This window comes from Pogonomyrmex barbatus, unplaced genomic scaffold, assembly GCF_055798465.1.
Source record: "Pogonomyrmex barbatus isolate J1 unplaced genomic scaffold, ASM5579846v1 scaffold8, whole genome shotgun sequence".
Taxonomy (NCBI): domain Eukaryota; kingdom Metazoa; phylum Arthropoda; class Insecta; order Hymenoptera; family Formicidae; genus Pogonomyrmex; species Pogonomyrmex barbatus.
The window spans coordinates 1519608-1544121 of NW_028297182.1; the positions used below are offsets into that span (position 1 = coordinate 1519608).

The following is a 24514-nucleotide window of genomic DNA, read 5'->3' on the forward strand; positions in this document are numbered from 1 at the left end:
ACAATTGTTTGGTTTTCATTCCGACAATGCAGGAAAAAGGAAATGGCAGGCGCGGAGCAAAAACCTCGTCGCAAATATACAAATATATTCGGTTTGTCGCACGAGTAACGACAGAGGATGAAAGAAGAGGGAAAAATCGAAGGTAAAATCGAGCTCGCTACTAGCCGCGGGCGCCCACAATGCGATCCGCGCGCGGTCGAAGACACGCGATTTCGAGCCCGGAGTGATAAGCGCACACATGTTTCTTTCTTTCGCGATCGTGAGAGATACCTAAAAGGCCACCTTTGGCTCGACGATACGGAGCAAGGCACGTTGCACAATACATTTTAGTCCATTAAGCACAAATCCCCGTTACGCGTAGAGCTTCACGTAGAGATCGTGTATATTACGTCACGTAAATACGGGAGGTTTACCTCGAGTCCCGTCCAATCGAGTCCCTTCCGATACTTAAAATTCCGAAATTAACTTGAGATGGACTTTTCTCTCGAAAGGAAAAAAATATCTTACCGCGTTTGAAAAGCTTTTCGATTACGTGGTTGAAAGTCTACATGTATATACGCGATTTATTTCTCAACGATGCGTTTAGATAAGATGAAATCTTGTTCTTTACTCAAGCAAACTCCCCTTCGTTAAAATGTTAATTAAAAGTTAAAGTCACGAAGATGTTTGATATTAAAGGTTAAAGGTTATCAAAAACGCGTTACGTCGCGACAATTAAATATTCATCATCGGGATAGTCTTCAAATATTTACTTCAAAAGTATTCTGTATTAATAGATCGCAAGAGAAACCAGTTGCGCACCACGTACGTAATACACCATGGATAACGGTTAGCCATAAATCGCACTGATGAACAAAGCGTATTTGAAAACGAATCATATAAATTGAACGTCGTATAAATGTGATTGTCGCGACGTCTCTTTCGCGATGACATTTTCAGAATTGCATGAGAATATCTTATGCGGAAATGCATCGGGTCGCCGGAGTTGAAGCCGCGCTTTTCCCGATGCATTTTATCATCCGTTATACAGAAATTGCAGAGAAGCTACGATAGCTCAGCGTAAAATTTACTTTCGGCTTACAACAACAAAATGTAATCGCATCTCAGACAAATTTCCAATTATATTTTATTCAAATAAGAACACAACATTTTCCGCAAGGATAAAAATATTTTCATAAATAATTTAAACGAATATGAAATAATATGAAATATTATAATAAAATCTAAGTATTTAAAAATAACAAAATTTCGATATAATATTTTCTTCAATAACACATTAAATGAAATTGTACGATTAATCAAATTAATAATAACAATAAGCCACGAACTGAACAAGACCTGAATTAACGGGCGGCCGTCGATTGTACGTTACTGAGATTTTCCGAAAAAAAAATGTGTGTATTGAGTAGTTTGCAATTCTCCTGAAACTGTTCTCACCGTTGCGTTAAAATGGAGTACAAACAGCTCGCGGAGCGAGCACCATGCGGAACTTGTTAGCGCGTTAACGCAACGACGTTAACTATGCTCTCGAAGGAAACGTAGAAGCCGCCCTGGCAGAAAGGCCAGGCATCACGATACGGCCGCGTATCATTCATCACGCGGGCGTATTAACAGCTGAGCAGCCAAGACCCGATACGACCCGACACCTACACACGTCCGATTAAGTACAATAGTTATTAAACGGCGGCGGCTGTGTTTCCCCCTCGAGACAGGATCGTGTCAAGGAATCTCGAGTGTAATTGTCGGGAATTACGAATTATTCGCAAGTCAAGCGTCGAAATTCTCCGATATTATCACTGCCGTGTCAAACGTGTCGAAGTGTCCTCAATTGCCTTGAATTCTTTCGCTTAGATATTCTTGATTTCTCTCGATGCTCGGCGTGACGCGAGCAAAGTCAAAGTATACGGAGGTATGTGTGTATTTTGACGTAGAAATAAGATGAAATCAGAGATCCAGACGGGGCTAAAGTGATATTTATACAATGTCTTTCCTCGAATTAATATATCGATCCTATGCCCCATTCCTCCCGACGAAGAAATTTATTATTAAATTCCTTGACGGAAGTTCCTGGCGAGCGTGCGGTCGATGGGAAAACTTATCGCCTGTGTAGTTTAGCTATGAAACTTAGTTGCGAGACTTCGTGCCGGCGGTGGATTAAAGTTACCCGCAAAACGGCGAGGTAACCCCGTTGTCCGATTGTTCGATTAAAAATAATCATTGTACGCAGCATTTCCGGGATGTTCGGCGTATAATAGCCGCCGTTTTTTTTTTTTTTTTTTTTTATAATATTAACAAGGAAAAACGTTCGCGAGAGGCGATAATAATTTAACGGGTCACGTGTCTGAAAGTGGAAGGTACACAGCTGTAAATTCCTCTCAAATTATATAATTATATTTTATATCGTTCGATAACCATCTGATAATTCACATCTCATCCTGAACGCAGATTTTACAGTTACCAGCGAGAGCGGTGACAGAACCGCGAGAGGAGAACAGAAGTAGAAGTGAAGTAGTGAGGTAGGGGACGATTCTATTAAAATCCATACACATTGATTTCTAAAATCAACGCGATACTCACTACGAGCAATTGGATTCTCCTTCCTGACATCCGCGCGACGGAAATTGATTAGACGATTTATTACACCGCGAAATATATATATATATATATATATATATATACGTAACGAAGCGAGAGCGAGCCTCTTCATTTCCCGAGGCGCTCAACCCTACATACACACACATACACACATACACACGATAAATTCTCCACGAAACGCTGCGTGGATCGCCCCAATTTATAATCCGCGCGAAGCAGCGTGGCGGAGCTAAAGCATCGCGGAAGCGCGGGGCGCGAATAATTCACGATACTGCCGTGTTGGTGGTTGCGTTCACTTAAAGCTCTATCTAACTAGGAAGAGCCGTGGGCGCCATTATATGCACACTCTCCCGTATTATCAGACGTGTCTCTACGTTTCGTATTTACTATCCCGTCGCCGACGATATTTTTTTCCAATTTTTCTTACCTCTCTCCCCGCCTACCGTCACCGTTTCGACGATGCCGCTCGTAATTCCGCCTTCTTGACGGCACCCTTTGTTGGCGTCCGACATGCCAGAATTTACCGTAATAATCGATCTAAATCGATGAAGGAGGGGGAGAGAGAGAGAGAGAGAGAGAGAGAGAGAGAGAGAGAGAGAGAGCACTGATCGCTGAAAGCACGTGGATAATGACGGTAATAATTTAAGGTGCAGGCGCGTCTATTTTATATATGAAGTATACACATGAATAAAACGTAGTCTGTTGATACATTACCTAAACACGCGATATATATTAAGGTGTAAAAGGTGTAATTTTGAAAGTAAAAAGATGCTAAAACAACTTTTTATCACGGATTTTCCAAAATTTTGCAAGATAATGTTACCTGATCATCAAGCGTATCTTCTTTTATTATCTTCTTTTATTTATTCATTATTTCTTGATAAAAAAATAATTATTTCAAAATATAAACATTCAGAATAAACCAGTAATACAAATCGACGATATTTTTTTTCATTTTTTTGACGCTTACAAATTCAGAATAAACGACGTCTAACGACTGTGTGATTTTTTGCAACAAACAATGATAACAAGAAATGTATGTTATTACGAACGAATTCTTGAAGTACATACAGAAAAAGAAGTTAGTCTTTTAAATCAAGATAAATATTTCTGATGTATAGCCAAGAATATTATAATCTTCATATAGAAGATTTTTAATCACGAGAACAAAAATAATACTTACATCAATATAAATTTAATCTAAGAATCTAAAATTTTTATAAAATTGTAATATTCTTGCTTATATATTATATATGAAACTACACAATCTTGATTTAAGACTAATTTTTTTTTCTGTGCGACATCTGCGACAAAATAATTTAGAAGCCGTGTAAGTTAATTAATTCGTATTCTGACGTGCGAAATATCGAAATATGTTTTTGAGCAATGAATCCATCGACGCGGCAGGACATCGGTATTACGCAAAATGATGCCTCGTTATTCACCGGGCTCTTCCCCCTCCCTCCCACCCCTTCTCTCGTTTTCGTCCTTTATTTTTACGTCAGAGCGTCCGGCACGATGACGGACGCCATCGCTCGCATGCAAATCGACGCGAGACAGCGCCGAGGAGAGACGAGTAAACTTCGAACCTCGATAAAGCGCAATCGCGCGCGTCATCAGCGCAATTACCGATGAATTTACAGACCACTTTAGGAGGTACATATCAATTTTACGATGTTAAAACGCGCTCTAGCCTCGACGAGAGACAGCGCCGTCGATCCGTAGCTCCAAAGAGCCGTCTTTCCTCATTCTATGACTCCGCTTGCGTAAAACGATGGAAATTTTTTTCCAACACGAAGAAAAACTGATCCTCTCTTGTCGATGACACCGTTCAACGTGTATAATCCATCACGCGTGTTTTCCTACCATCCGGCAATTTATCGCGAAAAGGATATTTATGATCAGCTATAAATACATCAAAGCGCACATATATCTTTTTAAATATATAACAGGATGTCTACTAAAAACACGTCGTGTCGAAAATTTCCCGATTTTTTTCGTATATTCTCATTCAATATTCTAGATAAAAAAATTGAAAAATCCTTAAATTTTGAAATAAGTTTATTTTATTATATTCACTTTTTCACGTTTTTTTTAATCGCAAAGGAAACTCTTAATATTACTGGCCAAGCTTGCATTAAAATAAAAGCACAATTATCAAAATCTTGCCAAGCTTGCATTAAAATAAAAGCACAATTATCAAAATCTTTTTCTGATGTTTAAATTTAAAGATAAGATTTAAAAAAAACTTATCTGAATTTCACGATAAAAAAAATTCTAAAGCTTTTTATTTAAATCACTAGATCTCTGTCAATGTTAATTTCAAATTGTTGTAGTTTAGTTATTATGCTTTATTCCCTTACATTATTCCGATACAATGCTGTGCAAATACCCGATATGCCTTTGTCAGTAGAAGAGGCATTATCGACGCCACTGTCGCAGTTTCTACTTCTATAGTTATCCCTTCACAATTGTTGTACAGTTGCGCTATTAATATCCATATATTTCCAAATAGCGTTTATTCGCAACACGTTCAAACCTCGACGAGCATTCAATGTCGAGGTTCAAAACGAGAGAAGTTCGATGCATAAATCGGAAATGAGAGCTATGAAAGACGGATTTAAGCGGAACTTCAGCTCACGAGTTGCAGCGAAAGTGCGCGGGTGAGATCGGAATTATTGGAGCATCGGAAGGCCATTAACGTTAATGTTCATTTTACGATTCCATAGAAATTTTCGAATAATTGTGAAAAACCGAGATCTTATAATATTTACTCGATAAAGGAAAAAAGATCGCTCGCTATCAATCTCTGTAACAAATAACAATTGCGCAGAAAAAAATTAATTTTTAATCAAAATTATATTTTATATATATAATATCATAATCTTCTTAGAAAAAGTTTAGTCTTGATTTGATTGAATTTGTATTGATGCAAATATAGATATTTTCATACATAAGCAAGAATATTATAATCTTCATACAAGATTTTTAGTCTTGAGATGAGCAAAAGTAATACTTGCATCGATATAAATTCAACAGAATCAAGACTAAAGAAAATTTTTAAGAAGATTACAATATTCTTGATTACATACGAGAATATCTGTCTTAGTTTAAGGCTAATATTCTTTTTCTGTGCAAGTAGTCATTTGTGAGGAAGTATTTGCGAACAGGAGAGACATGTTTGTTTCTCGCGTCACGCTGGAGTAACTCGAGATGAGTTCGGGGTGAGGTAGTTACGATTTCACATCGTAAAAAAAAAAGAGGAATTCGTATTCACATCTGTTCCGCATCTCTGCCTCATATACGAGTACATGGGAAAAGAGAGGAGGCCGCGAGGGGAGAGGATGAGGAAGAAAACGCCGTAATGTCGGGCGTCGAGGTGAAAGAAAGGGATAAGCGCGACGTCGTAATAATATTCTTTATACGCTCCTCACGGAGATGGAAACGCCGGGATAATTCTAGAGCAGAAGAATGAAACACCTGCTGCCGCACCTCGAACAGAGCACCCATTCACGGGCTCTTCGTTTTCATTCAGCGTTTCTTCTTACTTCCTCTTCACTCCGTGCCCGTAGTTTCTGTTGCTCGCACGACTCCGGCGACTACGGGACGATAACGAAGTAATTAATCCTACCTACATACGTACCGGACGGACGAGCTCGCTAATAGCAGGAAACTTTTAACATCACAGTGGCGAACCCATTATGATTTTTTTTTTTTTTTTTTTTTCATCATATAATCATGACGATTACGAGGTGAGAAGAAAACGGGAGAAATTTATCGCTACGAATATCCTACGACCGTCGTGGCTCGCGGCGCGCTGGAAGGAGCTAATTTTTAAGACGAGCCACCGCTCGGAAAGCGTTAGTTATGTGTGAGTTATGAAATTGCGGATGACGTCCCGTCACACGGCTGTGTAAATAACCGCGGATCGGAGGTGGATGTGCGCGGCGATAAGGAAAGTTCTGAAGCGGCAGGTTCTTAACGCGATCACGTTCGATTGAAAGGAAACGAAATTGACGGTCGCGCGATGAAGGCAGGAAGCGTCGCCCTCGGATCACTGGATAACGCGCCGTTAACGCGACACGACACAATCGGCGCGATCGTAACGGGTAACGTAACGCGTAACGATAATAGTTGTAGGAAATTATACCCCTCTCCCCCCCCCCCGGTCTCCCGGTATGCAATTAAAGCGTATCACTTTGTAATATGTAACACACGCGAGTCCCTCCGGCTCTCGCCCGTAAAAGGAAACCCGTCTTCTGGGGACTTAATATTTTCATCCGGGAGACGGGGGGGGGGGGGCACTTTGTTTCCGGTTTGGTAACCTCCCAGAAGAAATTGCGGTAACGCGTGACACACACACACGCGCGACCACACGCGACTTCTCCGTTTACGTGCGGCAAACTCTCGCTCCGAAGCGCAATTATCGACCGTCTTCCGTTGTACCTTTTAAACGAAACGCTTGTCGCTCTCACAGCGAGACTTTGTCACACCGAATGAATGATTCGTGTGTAATGACGTTTTACGTAAAAACACGCAAGCTCACTCTGTTCTTCCCCATTGAAGCGGCGAAGCATCGAAAATGCCTAAATGATTTTCAAAGAAGAAAATTAAACGGCATCGGAGGAGCCTCCGAAAATTCATTATGCTAAGTGAGGATAAACGGTGTATAATGAAGGTGCGTAATATAATGAAGAAAGTTCGACAATCATTTTAATGGATTTCCGGTGTAGTTACTCGCCAGTAATTCTCGAAACGTTTGCACAGTGCAAAATTTGCAGAGCGCGAACGATTGACGTCAAGAGTCAAGCCAGCGAGCATGCGACATTGCGTAGGACCAACTGGGCAGACGAAAATGCATTATGCCACGTGTAATTAAATTTCTACGCTTGTACCGCATGAAACGCGACGAATTTTCAAACTGGTCCACCAACGGCACCATCGACAAGCGACAACTTTCCATAACTTAATTGCCCGCCCGCTAATTGACCGGCCAACTTTTCGCTTAAGGCCAAAGCAATGTTGCCCAACGTTGAATTGTGCGATATAATTGAGATCTCTTTGTGACGTAACTCACAAAGGACGTTACATCTTCTCAAAGATACGAGCCGGCCATATATAATTTATATATAAATTTAATGAACTTGCGAAATTACTAATGATTTTTAATAAATTCTTTTATGATTTTCCTTTTTTTAACAAATTATATTTGATTATGTTATTTGAAGACCTGGGCTTGATAATAATTCAGAAATATTTAAAAATATTTAATTATAATTATACTAATTCTATAATTCTTATTCTATACAATCACATCATATTAATATGTATGTGTATGAAAAATTTAAATTTTTGAAATTTAATTGGCTCTGGATCTACCGTTTTCATTTATCTCGATTACATATAAAATGTATGTACAATTTATTATCTGTACTGATAAATATGTACTGATGGAAATATGACCGACCATAATCTCACATTTGTTTATAATAAAGGATTTGTTGATTGATATAATATAATCTGTATTCCAATTATTTGTTAATTTTAACGCATATATATATTCTTGCCTACGTTCGAAAATAATTATATCTCTACGTGCCAGCGTTTTAAATTGATATCGTTGTTAATTCTAATTCACTGATTTTCACCGAAAAGAGAATTGATATTTTCATATAAAATACATATTCCATATCAGTCCAAATTATATTAGATCTAAAATCAAAGAGGCTCTACAGCAATGTGCATTGTCGGCATATATTATAAATTCATTTTTAATTAATAAGGTTTTTTTTTTTTTTTAAATTGGAATTGAACTATTCTCAAAGCGACTTACGTTAGTGCCATTGAAAGCGCTGTTTATCCCGCAAATTATCTCTCTACAAAGAGAGTCTCCCCTTTCGTCATCACTAAATTCACGAGCAATGTACTTCGGTACATTTGTTTAACCCCCTTTGTCACTCTACCGCGATAATTAAGAACGGCGCTTCGCCAAGGCTCTCCTGGCTCGGAATGAGAATGAGAACGGGAATCTGGGAGAGACAAACATTCAACGGGGGGGAGGGGGGGAGGGAGGGGCTGTCCCTCCCGTATTGTCGGGCTGGAATAGAGTGTCACACAGAGTCGGAAAGCCGTGCGTATCATCGCTCCGGGCTCCTCCACCTGTCTTTCTTTTTCGACGTCAGGCAGGCAATTAAATCCGCCGTTGTCAGCGAAATTACAACGGGAGTTCCGTTTCTGCTCTCACGTGACTGTCGCACAATGAGACGAGAAAAGACACGAGACACCGCTCGTCCTGGTTTCCAGTATTCGACTTCCGCCTCGGAGTCCTCGTCGAGGCATTCTTGCCGCCTCGTCGCAAATCGAGTACGTAAAAGGGAACTCGGCCTGCCTCGTTTCGAGACCGCCTCGTATCGCAACGAAAATTTACTCGCCTGCACTCCGTTTTCTGACTGTTCCGTTCCCCGGGGGAGAGGAGGAGGGAGGGGGGCGGTTTCAACGTTTCTCGAAAGATATATCATTCTCGCAAATCATTTAATCGGTTCTGGAAATAATTACGTTTGTAGAGTAGAGTTTTTCTACGATCAGATTTTTGTGTAGAGACAAGCGATATTTCTATATTAATTTGAAACAAATAAATTTTTTCCAATTTTTTTTCAAATTTGTATAAAATTAAATGTTCTCAGAAAATAATATAATATAATTTGCACTTTAAACATACGAAGAATTGTTGAAGTAATTTATGATGGTGAAAATTGAATTAAAGTAAAAATGTACGTTTTTGATATTTTCTTTTTCTTTCCATAATACAAATTTCATTGTAAAAGAATAAAAAGGGACGATAAAAAGATATTTAAAAAAGCATTTTTTAATTTTGAAGCAAAAATGAATTTATAATTTTTTTCCAATCGAGGACAAAATTTAATGATGCATCACTTTATCTAAAACATACAAAAGTTTGAAATATTTTTGAGATGCGTGCACTTCTCACGAAAAACTCAAGTTGAGAGTTATTTTCTTTTTTATCACATGAGACACAAATACAGTTACCTGGTTAATGTAGAACGCGTTAAAAAATGAGTCGCGTAAAGATTCTCTCGTAGCTCTGATGATTATTCACTATTCTGTCCAACAGAAATTATACAGTCGGAAACGTGAGAAATAGAACTTAACGTTAAACTAGAACGTAGTTAGTATCACAATGACAAAAAAGACGTTGGTAAGAGACATGCCAAGGTGAGCGATCATTCTTCAAAAATTCTTCGCGCCGATCAATCACCGAGATCAGAAAATCCTTGACAGAATCGGCACCTAAAAGCTTTTAAAACCTACCAGCTATTAACGTCCTCTCCATATTTATGAAAATCGAGAGAGATAGAGAGAGAGAGAGAGAGAGAGAGAGAGAGAGAGAGAGAACTCCTACGCGGATGTAGAGCGATGACCTTAACCCACTTCCTTTTTCCTCTTTTTTTTTTCCTTTGCTCTCGTCTTCTTTCCGCTCCATCATCGGTAAACTTCTCGTTCTTTATCCTCTGCATTCACGTGTAATTATTTCACGCGTAACGACATATACGTCCGTATGACGATCGACGATGTCGTATGTTTCGGCTCGGTAAGCATATATGTATACATTTTAATATCAAATCGCCGTCCGCACACAGCTTAAGTGAATGTGAACGGGACACTAAATAATACAGGACAGAATTTACAGTTCGACTGGTACGGGGCGAGGTATCTTTGATCAGTTATACGATTTGCTTTCGGGCGGTCATTTGCTTAATGGAATACGGGTAGGTGGGAGCTTTAGCCGATTGGCGCGAATCGTCATTTTGGCGATTGATCTTATCGCGAGTTGGCATTGGAAATGTTATTGTCGAATTAACGAGCGTAAATGTAGCTGAGAAATTATACGTAAATGCAATCCACGTTTGATACAGATAAGAGAAACATTCTCTCTCTCTCTCTCTCTCTCTCTCTCTCTCTCTCTTTCCCGTTTCTCTTTTTTTTTTGTAACATGGTAAAGTATCTTTCGCGAAATGAGAAAAGTATGCACTTTGACTAATGATATGAGATTTCTCTGGGCGAGTTTGTAACGGCACGTTATAACGCGAGAGGCAGCTAGGGAGCCGCATATATCTTATTAGTAGAAAATGTCGTTTGTCGTTGGACGTGTGTTTGAGCGTTACGTTTTAAACGTTTTTATCGGAATACGGTTATGCTCTAATGGAAACATTGAGTTAAGGAGAAAGTGCGAATGTTTTGCGTGCGATTTCTTTTTGGCCAATCATTCGCGCGCGACACTCACATTTCCGCGTTGACACTTTTATTTTATCGCTCCAACGTGCCATAAATCATTCGATTAGCGTCACGATATTTCCACGCTTTATAACTGATAAAAACATTATTAACAATAATGTCGTTCGGTTTAACAGTTTATTATTGCGCAGACCAATCGAAAGTTAAATTATACGTCATATAATAACATTATCGTCGGTTGTTGATTACAACAAAGAAGAGAAAATCTCAGGATCTCCCAGCCACTTGATAGTTTCACACAAATATATAAAATATATAAAATGATATATAAAAATATCAATGATATCAATAAAAAAATAGAAGTGATTTGAGTTTGTAAAGTCGGAAGGTACAATTTAACTTCGGAAACATAGAGATATCTCAATTTCACCGACTCTTGATAATTCCATCGTGGAACAACATGCCGCGTAATTCGATTTAATAATGCCATAATCAATGTGCACCCAATCAGGACGCTGCACATGCACCAGTTGGTGCTCGCAACGGCGCAGTGCATAATCGTAAAATCGATTATCGCGGGGCGAGTCTCCCGGATACGTGCAATGACGGCGGAGGATCTCTCGAGAAATGCGGCAATTCCGCCGCGGGGCGCGAAGGCGGAGAATCGGCACACGGAGGAACCGGTCGATCGAAAAACGCCGGTAAAAATGTTATCAACGATCGCTCGAGCGTCTCGCATTCCGCATTTTGTGATTTTTTTTTTTTTTTTTTGCCGCGTCATATCGCCGCGGCGGAGTTTCCGTATCGGCGACAGAGTTAGTGACATCTCATGAGAGGAATTTAAAGTCAGCCGGGATACGCGCGGCGACAGAGAGAGAGAGAGAGAGAGAGAGAGAGAGAGAGAGAAAGGGGGCATCCCTGATATTTCAACGTCGTTCTCTTCCTCGTCCTGGCGAGCGGGTCACGTTTGTGAGAGAAATCATGACGCGCCGTTGATATTTCGTCTTCCTGTGGGGGACGTCGTCGATGGACCGTCACTTTAAACGTCGGAATGTCCCTCTTCCGACGGACAACAAGAAAGGACGGAGGAGCAAGAAACCCGATCGACTGGTGTATTTTTTTCATACGTCGTCACCCCACGACTCGCGAAAAGGCATTCCGTTCGCTCGAATTGCGATCGGGTTTCCCCCGTCTTTCGCAATTTTCTGCCGGGTATTACGACGGTGGTATCTAGAAAGAAAGATATACCAATACGAGTTCTAAATCGAGAAACGATAGCCGTTCTCTCTCGACATCTCCCGACATCCTATATTCCATATCTCACGCATTTCTTATGCTCCACATTCATTTCTTACGTTTCCACATATTTGAAATTTTTTTGTTTTGTACGATTGTTCTGAATGATTCCATTTAAAGGACACTGCCCACAGGACAGTTTACAATTTGAAAGTTTTAGATTTTAAAATATGCTTTTCGGAAAAGTGCTTTATACAGCCACCTTATACATTTTCATATAATTTTATATATATATATATATATTTACATATATAATCATTTTCGTCAGTTATTTTAAGGAAAGTCATTTCAGAAATCTTTAAGCAATATAAAAGAATATAAATAAATAAGTTAAACTTAAAGTATCTTTAAAAGTATAAAATATTTCATAATATTAATTAAAAATATTTTCACTTTTGCGTGATTCCATAAAATAATAATCAAAATGTACTATTATATTGTAAAACATTGAAAAATCGTGCATGATACACATTACGAAAATTTAAATATATAATTTCATCCAATTGCTACCTGTATTACGTAATCTCGAATTAATGTTACGCATGAGCGCGCTATGAATGCTAATAGATGCGTTAACCGCCGGCAAATATAACAAATTACGCAAACGAATTCCGCGAAAAAAGCAACTACTTAAAAGCCATACGTACAGCAGTATCCTTATTAATTTGATATTCGTATTACATATCGCGAGACATTATTCATGAATTTTCTTTTATACAGATACAGATACTTATAAATATTTATAAATATAATTTAAAATTACTTTGCCACACATACTATATATTATTATTAAAAAAAAAAAAAATTACTATATAAATTCCAGATTAATGATGAAAACAATACGACAGTTCGTTGTAACAAGTAACAATATGATGATTTGGAATTAAAAGAGGAAAACGAAGGAATAAATAAATGCGTATATGTAACACATATGTGATACGATGTGGAGCATAATCGCGAGCATGCTCACAAACGCAAGTGCATTCCGCCAGAAAATCGCATAGATGAGTAGACGCGCCATCGTGGTTTTCCAGCTGCGCACAAAGAGGACAAACGCGAAGTAAATTCCGCTGATGTTCCAGCGATGCTGGAACGAGAACTTTGTTGTTGAGGGAGAGAAGATAGCAAGGGAAAATTTGCATCTCGGCAGGCTATGGCATATTATACGAGAAGTTCCTAAATCAACGGGAAAAACTTTTACTTTTCGAGAGATGCATCTTCATACCTATATACATATATATATATATATATATATATATATACATACACTATCACACACATCTCCTGGTTTAACAAAGACACAATATTAGCTCTGGAAAAAACACATTGGGCACATTGGGACATTCTACAACAGCAAAGATATACCGTAAGAAAGTACAACAGCCATAAAGAATACAACTTTAAAAAAAAAATCCGAGCAAAAGCAATCTAATTTAATCTAAATATAATATTTAAGTTTTTCTTCATATATCTTTGTTTATGTTAAAAAGGAAACATAGAAAAATAATCTTGTTTTTATTTTTTAATGTTTCCTTAATATTTTTTATTCCTGTTTACTTAATATTTTTAACTTAATATTTTTTTACTTAATATTATAATTATTATTGTTTTTATTTTTTATTTAATATTATAATTATAATTGTTACTTAATATTATAATATTATAATTGTTGATAAACAGATATTTCTAATAAAATAATGAAATTATCTTCGACATAGCTTTTTTACATGGTGAGAAACGGAGGTATTCGAATTGATTGGCATGAAACTAAATTGCCATTATCCGAGAATAGAGGAATAATTAATTTCTTATGTAAAGCAACCATGATGTTTGCTTAGACAAGAATTTAAATGGGCAAACAAAGATGATTGAATATCAACAACAATGATTACAATCATTCATCATTACTTGTTCATAAATTCGATTTGATTCGTCATTACGAAAATGTACGGAAAGTTGTTATCTCCATTTTGGCCCGAAATTTCGACCTTTTGAACGAATCTCCGACAAACCGGAAAGAATCTTCAGCTTTGAATTTTGATAACTTTTTTGAGAGAGAGAGAGAGAGAGAGAGAGAGAGAGAGAGAGAGAGAGAGAGGAATATACATGCATACATACTTTTGTTTTTCTCATTTTTCCCGGCTTTCAAAATGAATCTCCGTCCGAAAGCTTACTTTTTTTCACGATTTCTTTTTTCTTTTAGAAAACGTATAACGATAACTGATTTCAAATATGCTGAATATCAATCAACAATGAACGAGCAGATCTTCGGAAAACCAATATTCTAAAGATAGCAGCTGCGAATGTAGCGCTGCATTTGAACGCTGCATTTTCGTTCAAATCCTTCAATCTTCATTTAAAAACGACTTCCCGAAAATAACCGGTCGAAAATAACTTTCGCTCTTCGAACGCTGATGTATTAATAATGATGTCGAAGACAAACGATCGGGCGTACACATATTGCATATTGTGATCGAGGTTCGTTCGGGGCCGATCGATAACGCCGCCACAATGCCGCGTCCTGCCTCGCAATAAACACATCGACACACTGTGCAAACGATATTCGCGGCCAAAACACTTTTGTATAAAATGATTTTTTTGCTCCATTACTCACCGCTTGAAAATTAATTTCCCGTCGGGTGCATTTACAATTCAATATATTGATGTCGTGTGCGGTCGTGCATTAGCACAGGCACTATTAGCGTACGGGAGTGCGCTGTGTCAAAGTGGTTTCCAATTAAATTGTCACGATTAACGATGTCGATAACATTAAAAATGTCATCCATTCTTCTTTTCCATCGTCGTAGTCAGTTTCTTTGGCGAGGATAAAAGGATCGACGACTCGGGGATTAGAAAATTACGCAAAGAAACGCGTCCGACGATGACTTGGAGAATAATCGCTTTTTTATCCCTTTTTTCTCTCTTATAAAATAATGATATTTAAGATCACTGTAATTTTTCTAAAATCGTAAAAGGTTACGGTTAAAAATATTTTTGAGGACAAAAGTTGAAAATATTTTGCGAGAGGGAACGTGCGTGTGTTTAAAAATATTAAATTAATTATACGCAATTTCGCTAAAAGAAAAAAAAAAAAGGTGTCGCAAGTTTTAATCCTCACATTTTGCATGGAAAAGGGTTTTTTATTTGCATGACAGAATCTTGACAAGATCTTACAAGATCTTGAAATGAAATTTATCGCATTGCGCGTGCTTAATCACAATTAATAATAACTGGTTAGGCATGCATAATCTAAGTTGACTGTGCTTCGAAGTTTAAATTTCATTAAATTACAGGGTATCCAGGCGATACCCTGCAAAGTATTACTCACACGTTATAACGACGTTTTTTTTTTTCCCCGTTTGAACGAGTTTCTCGAAAATGTTTGCAAACTTTAAAGATATTCGATCGAAACATCGAGCACTTGTTTTCTTATGATCTCTAACGAGGAAACGAGAATCGTTTCTCCAGGTCTCTCCCCGTCGCGGAAGAGAAGCGGCAAAGAGCGCCAGAGTGACTTATAACATTATACTTATATTCGTCGCTGTTTTCGTGTAACAAAAGCAGCACGGCAATTACGCGCCACGCGGCGGCAAACCTGTTCCCGGATCCCCCGAGGACGGGTTTCCGTTTCCGGTTCCCGTTTCTCGTTAAGGCGATACGGTCGAGCGGCTCATTCTGCAGCCAGAAAAGTGCGCGAGCCGGGACTGTCGTGGGACTTCATGGTGTTTTGTCGCGTGTGTTTATTCAGTCCCAGGTGTACAGCAAGCAACCGGTTCCGTCCCTTCGCCCTCGATTACTCGAAATCTCGAGGCGCGACCTACCGCTCGAGATAAAACTTCCCGTTACTTTCCTCGGTAGCGCGGAAATTCCGTAAAGACTCAGGCAGGTAAAATAAAATAAATTTCCATTTTTTTTTTTATTCTCTCTCGTACGAATCTCTCTTACGAACGAGATCGATTGTTTCTTTTTATTTTTTTTAAAGGTGTAATTGAACGAGAGTCGTAATTTCTTAAATTCGGAAAACGGAAACGGAAACGAAAAGTTTGACGGAAACATTCGTTCAACGAATGACGCCATTTATCTTTAAGTTTCTCGAACTTTAGCTTGAAATTATGTACTTTTTATTAGCGAAAGCATTTAGATTTACATCGCTCTTCGCAATCCCCTCCCCCCCCCCCCTCCCCTTTGAAAAGGTTCGTCTTGCCACATCGACGAGCAAACGAACAAAGTTTCTTACGCTACGAAGAAGCGTGAAATAAAATGATTATATCTCGAGTTTTACATCTCCGGCGAGATGCATAAAGACGCACGTTATTACCCGTCGTTCGATCGCGTTTATTGAATCATCACATTTCTGTAACGCGCCGAGGGAATCGAGGCAGGCACGTTAAACACGCCAAGCGTTGCGGACGTCGCGCGAAAATGAAGAGGAGACGCCTTATCGTCTTGGCTCTCATCCCCTGGTCACCCCCCCCTCCTCCCTCGAAAGAGCCAAACGATCCAGTTACCCGAGCGTATGTGCCCGATTACGCTGACGCGCTTCGCGCCGACGGGATTCTCGCGATGGTTAAATCAGCGGATGTAATCCGGAATGAATTTAATTAACCGTTTCGCAGCCTGCCACGGCCAAATTAACGGCTTACGGCCGCCGCCGTTTTCGATGGGTCGCTGGCTCTTAGAGCGGCGCTACGTTACGTAGGTACAATTCAGCGCTAATGCGAGAGAGCCTCGAAATTACATCAGGAGATCTCGCGGATCTCGCAAATCCCGCGCATGCAACGCGCGGCACACACACATTGCGCGCCCGCATGCATTTGTGAATCACGTGCAAATCACCCGCCCGGCATGCATAATGCAAACTCGCGTGCAATTAAGGGACATATCTAACTCAAACGCACGGATATATCAACAAATGATAATTCACGGCGAGGAGATAAGCCGGCCGAGATAAATCAAATTACGGTGATTAATCATGATAACGCAATCGAGCGTTTTGCAAGGATTACGGCATAGAGAGAGAGAGAGAGAGAGAGAGAGAGAGAGAGAGAGAGGGGGGGGAGACCCCGAGCTCATTTTTGCGTGAATTTCACGAGAGATCCCGCGGAGATTTCACCGATTTCACGATTATTTCATCGCGATACCGTTTCCCCGATTGGGAATTTCGTATCTTGATAATTTCTCGGAAAAGATGAAGATCGATCGAGATAAAGCTTAACGCGATTAGAAATGGCGCGACGGTTTTCACATTTTATCTTCCTTTCCAAAGAACTTTCCTCCACACATACGTCATTGTAAAAAATATGCCTTGGAATTTAATTAAATTTTTACCAGAAAAAAATTTCGAATACATTAATTAAATAAATACCGATACGCGATAAAATGTCGACGAAAGTCCTAAGTATCGTTAAGCGACGTTAAGATCACCTCGTCGTAGCAGGCTTACGTTTACACGGGACATTGTTAGTACGTATTAAAATACAATATTCGGCCCATTGCCTCTCGCCTGAAATTATTACGTCGGCTCTGTAATAGAGTATCACAAAGGAAAGTGGGACCCGTCGTCAGGATCTCCGCGTCGTCCGCACCGAGTGTGCCGCGAGTGCGAAACGTTGATCTCCCGTAGCGTGATAAATTATCACGTGCGTGATGCGTCGGTGCGTGGGCTCGCGCTGCGCGCGAACCGATCGTAAATAATAAGAGCGTTAATGTTAGGCCACATTGGCCTACCGTGATTTATCAAGGTACTCGCACTCTCTCCATCCATCGTGATCCATGCGCCGGGTGAAGAACGACACCCAAACGAATGAACCTTCCGCGGTACGTAGCGAATCCGCGAGCCCGCGCGCGTCTCGTCGCGGAATATAAACCCAACTGCGGAAATTAATCGGGAGAGGAGGGGGGGAGGGGGAGAGGGGGAACGTTAAAATCGTTTAATCGTTAATTACATAACCGTCTCGTCGAACACCGGATTTACGTATATCGATCTCGTGAAATTCCGCCGCGAGATTCCGCCGATGGAATTTCCATCTCTTTTATTTTTATTTTTTTTTTTTTCTATCTTCCTCGTCCTCGTGATGCTTCATGGGGGGATTAATTTCGGATGCGCGAACGCCGTATAAATCCACGCGACTGCGGCGCCCGGGAAGTCGTGATTTCCGCGAAAAAGAGATTACGCCGGAATAATAAAGCGGCGACGATAAAATTACCAAGTATCCTCTTAGCGTAGCGGCGACGGTTTACGACCGGATAATGTTATTGATTTAAAAGTGCCAAAGCGTGCCTCAAAGACGAGACAATCTAATAAAGCGCGAGCGAAATAGGAGTCTGCTAATCGTAAAACGTTTGATATGATAAGGAAACTAATTCCGCGTGCTCCTTTTTCCTTGCGATCGATTTCAAAACTCCGCCATACGCTTACTTTGTTCCTGCGTTGGTCGCCTTAAATAGAACATTCTTACATTCTGCGACCGCAATGCTCTGCAGCGTTCTACAATGCTATTACGATATAACTTTTTATTCGATTTTCAGGTAATCACATGTACGCACACAATTATCTTACTTTTTTTTTTTTTATTGGATTTACGATCTCCCCGTGGCAAGCACTGTCGCTACTAATGCAAATGTCATCCACGTGTCATCCATTTATTATTCTTGTTAAATTAAACATACACATTTAGCATTATTATCCTATAAAAAAGTTCCAGAGAACGCAAATATGTAATCTTACGCGTCAAGGCATAATTACAAAAATTCTTGAACCTACACAATCTCTTAAAAGACATTAAAGAATAAATTAAATTAATAATAAAAGAAGACTAAATTAATTAAAGATCTTTGTATAAATCGAGGGAAAAAAAAGAGGTTGACTTCACACAGATATTTCGAGCTTTCGGAGTATGCTTGAAGTGTCGCGACGCAGGTGAGATAATTAGAACAATCGAGACCGAAATCGAGGCACAAAGATGAGTGGTGAATCATCGCGGCATTGTACGGTTGCAGTTGCTAATAAATAATTAAAGAGTCAATTTTAAAAAAAGAAAGAGAAGCATGGCGCTTCATTAAAGATCGAAATCTTTGTGTAAATCGAGAAAAAAAAAAGAGCCTGACCTCACAGATATTTCCGAGCACACTTGAAGTGTCGCAGGTGAGAGTAATTGGAACGATCGAGAATTGGCGCAGAGGCAAGTGGCGAATCGTCGCGGCATCGTACGGCTGGAGCTGCTAATAAACATTAAATCAATTAAAAAAAAAAAGAAAGAGAACCATGGCACTCCTTTAAGGATCGAAATCTTTGTGTAAATCGAGAAAAAAAAAAAAGAGCCTGACCTCACAGATATTTCCGAGCACACTTGAAGTGTCGCAGGTGAGAGTAATTGGAACGATCGAGAATTGGCGCAGAGGCAAGTGGCGAATCGTCGCGGCATCGTACGGCTGGAGCTGCTAATAAACATTAAATCAATTAAAAAAAAAAAGAAAGAGAACCATGGCACTCCTTTAAGGATCGAAATCTTTGTGTAAATCGAGAAAAAAAAAAAAAGAGCCTGACCTCACAGATATTTCCGAGCACACTTGAAGTGTCGCAGGTGAGAGTAATTGGAACGATCGAGATTGGCGCAGAGGCAAGTGGCGAATCGTCGCGGCATTGTTACGGCTGCGGCTGCAGCTGCGGCTGCAGCTGCGGCGGTAACAACAGTCGTCTGATTCCCACCCACATCTCGCGACGCGGTGGAGTGGGGCATTCGAGAGGCGGAAAAGTGAAAGCCGCGACGCGTAACGATCTAAACTATATCTCGCTCTAGAGATAGGGACGACGGGGGTAGACGGTGACGGGGGGGGGGAGGGAGGGAGGGGCAGGGGGAGGGGGAGGGGAGGGGGGAGGGGAGACGGGGAGGAGAGAACAGCGTTATATAGCACGGGAACGGGAAGGAGGAAACGAAGGAAAGACATCGAGAAAGGCGAAGGTGGGAGAAAGAAAGAGAGGGACTCTGCACTCTTGAACTATCGGGGGGCGAATGTAGACCACGAGAGAATGTGTCGCAACTGTCTGCGTTTGCCACACCACCTCCTCCCACATCTCTTTCTTCGATATCGGCCGAATCCTTGCAATCCGTTCCTCGGCAAACTTCTGTCTCTTTGCTGCCAATGGATCGGGCAAAATTTCAGTTCTCACAGTGCTACTTCTCTTGTACGTTATTCCTTGAGAAAATCTCGATAAATCTCGAAATGACGAAATATCAAAGTTGCACTTATTCGTCGCACTTTTTGTTCTGCCACGTCCCGCGTTTCTCGGGAAATACATGCCGCCATGGAAAAGATCTTGTTAAACTAATGACGATCTTAACGACAAAAGTTTAGCAGAAAGAAAAACATTCCTCTAATGCTAAAAGATAAGAAAGATTCTTTTCTTCTTATTATATAAAGCGTCCTTTTAAAGTTCATTATAAAATATCGAATTACGAAATGTTAAATGTTAAAGCAAATGTTAAGGTGGATTCACAGAATTGTATCGAATGTATGAAGACAAGCCACATATAAAATTTATATTCTACAAACACACGTGATGTGACAACTTGACTACCGTTTACGTTATGTCCATTTTAACTTAATTGACGAAATTTTCCATGCGTCTTGCTAAAGAAAAAAATAAATAACATAAATATTAGGATGCGAGAGATAGAGTTTGTAATATCGCTCGTTGTATCTAGGTCACAACATAAGATACCGCTACGTAGATATCAAGACCAAGACGTGGACCGCGAGGATGTCGCAACACGGAATATCTCCCTCACCATCTCCTACACCTCTTTTTTTCGACATTCACCGAGCGCTGCCTTTTGTTCGAGCCTCTCCTCCTTATTAAGCGGTACAACGCAGATGTTTGCAGACACATATGCAGGATGAAATCTTTCCAGGAACAATAGAACAAGATGGAAAAGTTTATGTCATCTCATTTTTAAAATAGCCTTCGATCTATCAACTCCATTAATTGTTTTTAAATAGACTGATCGTAATCAGGGAATCACATCTATTTCATCTACAAAAAAAAAAGTATTTTGTGAAAAATTAATATAATTATTTAAAAATGAGCTTCCCTTTCTTTTTCCTTCGAAAACGCTCCTCGTAATAATTATTATCGTTAATTTATATTTAAAGTACCGTCCATTAACAAAGTGGTAATTATACAGGATACATCGTATCCTTCTTTCAAGCTCATTACGAAAGTCTAAATTAAACGAAATTCTGACGACATACAAACTCCGCGTAGTAAAGACAGAGAGCGTAAGACGATAGCGGTGATAGGGCTTTTAGAAAAATTATGCGAAAAATCTCCGAGCTGCCGTAGCTTTCCTTTACTTATGAATTCTCTCAGTAACTGATAAGAAAGTAGCTATCCTACTTTGACGAAGACTTATGAGTCTCCCCGCACGTGATGCTGTTAACGATATTTTCTTGTTATTGCAAATCCAACTTTATGATAGTCGCTCGGCCTGAAAAGTTAAAATTAACAATCTCGTAACTAAACACGTGCCTCTAACAAAGAGAATTCTCATCGTTTGATTACGGCGGATCTCCTGGACAAACAAAGAGAACAAAATGGTTACCGCCTTTCGCCGATACGACTCCGAAAATTACGCTTGGCTTAGTTGATCTAATGGTTCTCTTGCTGTGCCAGTGTATTATTCCGTTACGACGATTCTTTTATATCCACAAATACGACAGCTTCGGAACTTCTGCTGCACATTCACATTACGTTGCCTATCTACAAATGAAAGCGCAATATGAGAGGGATACTGTATACGCCGCTCGTTATGATTAGCGTTGACGATTACTATGTACGACATCTACCTTTCTCGCTAGATAATATTTATTTGGAAAAAGTAAGGCAAAAAGAAGCACGTCACGTGCCTCCCCCCATAAATAAATGTAGGCGTAATAAAAGAAATTGTGAATGCCGCAAATAGACGGTCTTGCTTTATTATCATTGCAACCACCGTATTGGTTGCTGCGACGTCTGCTTTTCCCCCCGAATAATATTTTATTTATTTAAAAAAAACGAGGAGAATGCATGTTACGCGCATCGCTATGCAAAAAAATAGAAAGCATAATTTGAAAGAGATTAAATGCCGCAAATAGATGTTTCTCGTTGTTACTTTTATTACCGCTACTACGTGCAATGCCTGCGTTTCTTTATAAATGACGGTTTATCTATTTGGGAAAAAAAAACGAGGAGAAACGCCATTCTCATGGCACGTTTTCTCATGGCACGTGTACGGATCCCGGATTTAATGGCATAAAAGTACAATATTTCAAATAGCAAAAATTATATGCATATTTTTATTTAACTTTATTGTCTTCTACATACAGAACGAAATAAAGTCAAACGAGTCAAACGAAGTCGATATTTTAAAAATGACTTTGTTATTCTATACATATATAGAAATTTCTACGATTGAGAAGAATTTCCTTCATCCGAACAACAGATAATACAGATTTCGTGTTCGGGTGACATAACGCACAATTCTGTGTCCCCGTTTCCTTAGTTTAGAATAAATCCATCTCTTACTACTTTCCGGTCAGAATATATATATTCGCCTCTTTTACTCATACTTTTACTCATACGTGCCGTCACGTACGGGCTCGAATGCAACTAAAGGAAAGCCGTCGGGACCACCTGATGCAACCCCGAGGATTTTCGCATTCGTTGCCGGCGCTTTTGTTTCGCGCATCCTTCGTTGCATCCGCGAAAGTCGCGTTCTTACGAAACGACCGACGTCTGCGAGATCGCACGGCGGAGCGGAGCCAATAGACGTAGTATAGAGAGAGAGAGAGAGAGAGAGAGAGAGAGAGAGAGAGAGAGAGAGAGAGAGAGACAAGAAGGTATCGCTTATCGACTTGCATTTACTCTCGGAGGAATGGAGGACGGGATTCACGAGTGAAAGTTAGAGCCGACGGAGGGAGGGGGGGAGGGGGGAGGGGGGGAGTCAGACGGAGTAACGGAGGAGGAAGTAGAGGAGGAAGAAAACAGACGCTAGGGAGAGTGAAAAAGTGGAAAAAGAGAGGAAAAAGAGGACTCTCGATTTCTATATTTTCCAACTGATCTCACACACATACACATACACACACACACAAGCCCGCATACATAAACGTCGTATCGCGATCCTAATTAAAGCGCGTACTATTTTACCGCGCGAGGTGATAGCAATTAGATTTCCCTCGGTGCGTTTAGCAGCCTCCGATAATTAACGCCTCGCTTCTCCCGCGGACTAGCGGCGAAGAGACGGCACGAACAAACGATTCGAATCGGCGAAAGAGAATGTCTCGGGAGAAACTTCGACGGAGATAGATCGAGATTCAATTAACAGACCCGCCGAGAGAGAGAGAGAGAGAGAGAGAGAGAGAGAGACTCTTCTATTTTTGTAACAAAGGCAACACGCGAGAAGAATTGCTTTCTGTCTCTTTGTCCCACGCGAAGAATTTTTCGTTAAACGCGCTATCAAGACAATCAGTGTATTTCATAGAATACTAAAGTTACTAGCAGCACTTGTGTCATCAAGGTTTAAATTTAATTAACTGAATAAATTGAGACCTCCTTCCCCCTCCCCTCTTCTTGTACTTCTGTAGCTTAATGATAACAAGATCTTTTAAATCTATATTTTTGATAGCGTTTAGTATCTTCAATTCGCGACAAGATCAATATCGAACACGTTAATTAATTAGCTCCTTGTGCACGAATAAAACAACATTTTCTTTCACGATCTGTGCCGGATATAATTGCAGCAGTTGTAATTAATTAATTAAAATTTATCATGCGAAAAATAAACGTATGTTTAAACAAAAAGTTAAATAGAGTAGTTTTAGAAAATTAATTCGTACTCGACTGAACTTCAAACTAATAGTGTAAATTACTAATAAATATATGTGTAAATATAAATTCTATTATGATTGTATATAAATAAATATTATTATTTAGCGAGAGCTTTATTTAATTTTATGTACATACATGTTAAAAATTAAAAAAAATAATAACAAATTTTCATCAAAGTTCAGCTGTGGAAAGATCCGAGAAATTATATTTTTCTCAAGGCAAGGGCAAGTATTTATCTCAAATATTGCAAAAATTGTGTCGCGTGTACTTTCACGAAGTGAAGTTTACACGCGCAGACAATGATAAAGGAATTGTCTGCGAAAGCAAAGATGCATATCGTGTTATCGTCCTAATCGTTCTATCGGCATTAGACCCGGCGAAGATAGAACATGCCAGCAAACATGCGAGTACGTGCTACGGATTACAGATAAGCTACCAGGGGAAAGAGAAGATCCTTCTTAGTATCCTTCTTAGTATTTATCCGAATTACGATACCGCAAATAT

The 24514-nt window shown here is 39.7% G+C and overlaps 2 protein-coding genes across 4 annotated transcripts in view; one reads left to right on the top strand and one right to left on the bottom strand.

The window, feature by feature from the left end:
- The window catches only part of LOC105425515 (uncharacterized), a 141800-nt gene that overhangs the window by 68279 nt on the left and 49007 nt on the right, over positions 1 to 24514 (bottom strand). The window lies entirely within an intron of this gene.
- The window catches only part of LOC105425517 (uncharacterized), a 63380-nt gene that overhangs the window by 29100 nt on the left and 9766 nt on the right, over positions 1 to 24514 (top strand). Inside the window, exon 1 of one of the 2 annotated variants that reach the window (XM_089084222.1) lies at positions 11445 to 11549. The exons of the other annotated variant lie outside the window; for it this stretch is intronic. Coding sequence (XP_088940348.1) covers positions 11451 to 11549 — 99 coding nt within the window. The 5' untranslated portion in view covers positions 11445 to 11450. Of the gene's footprint in view, positions 1 to 11444; positions 11550 to 24514 lie in introns of those variants that run through there. 2 annotated transcript variants of the gene reach the window in all.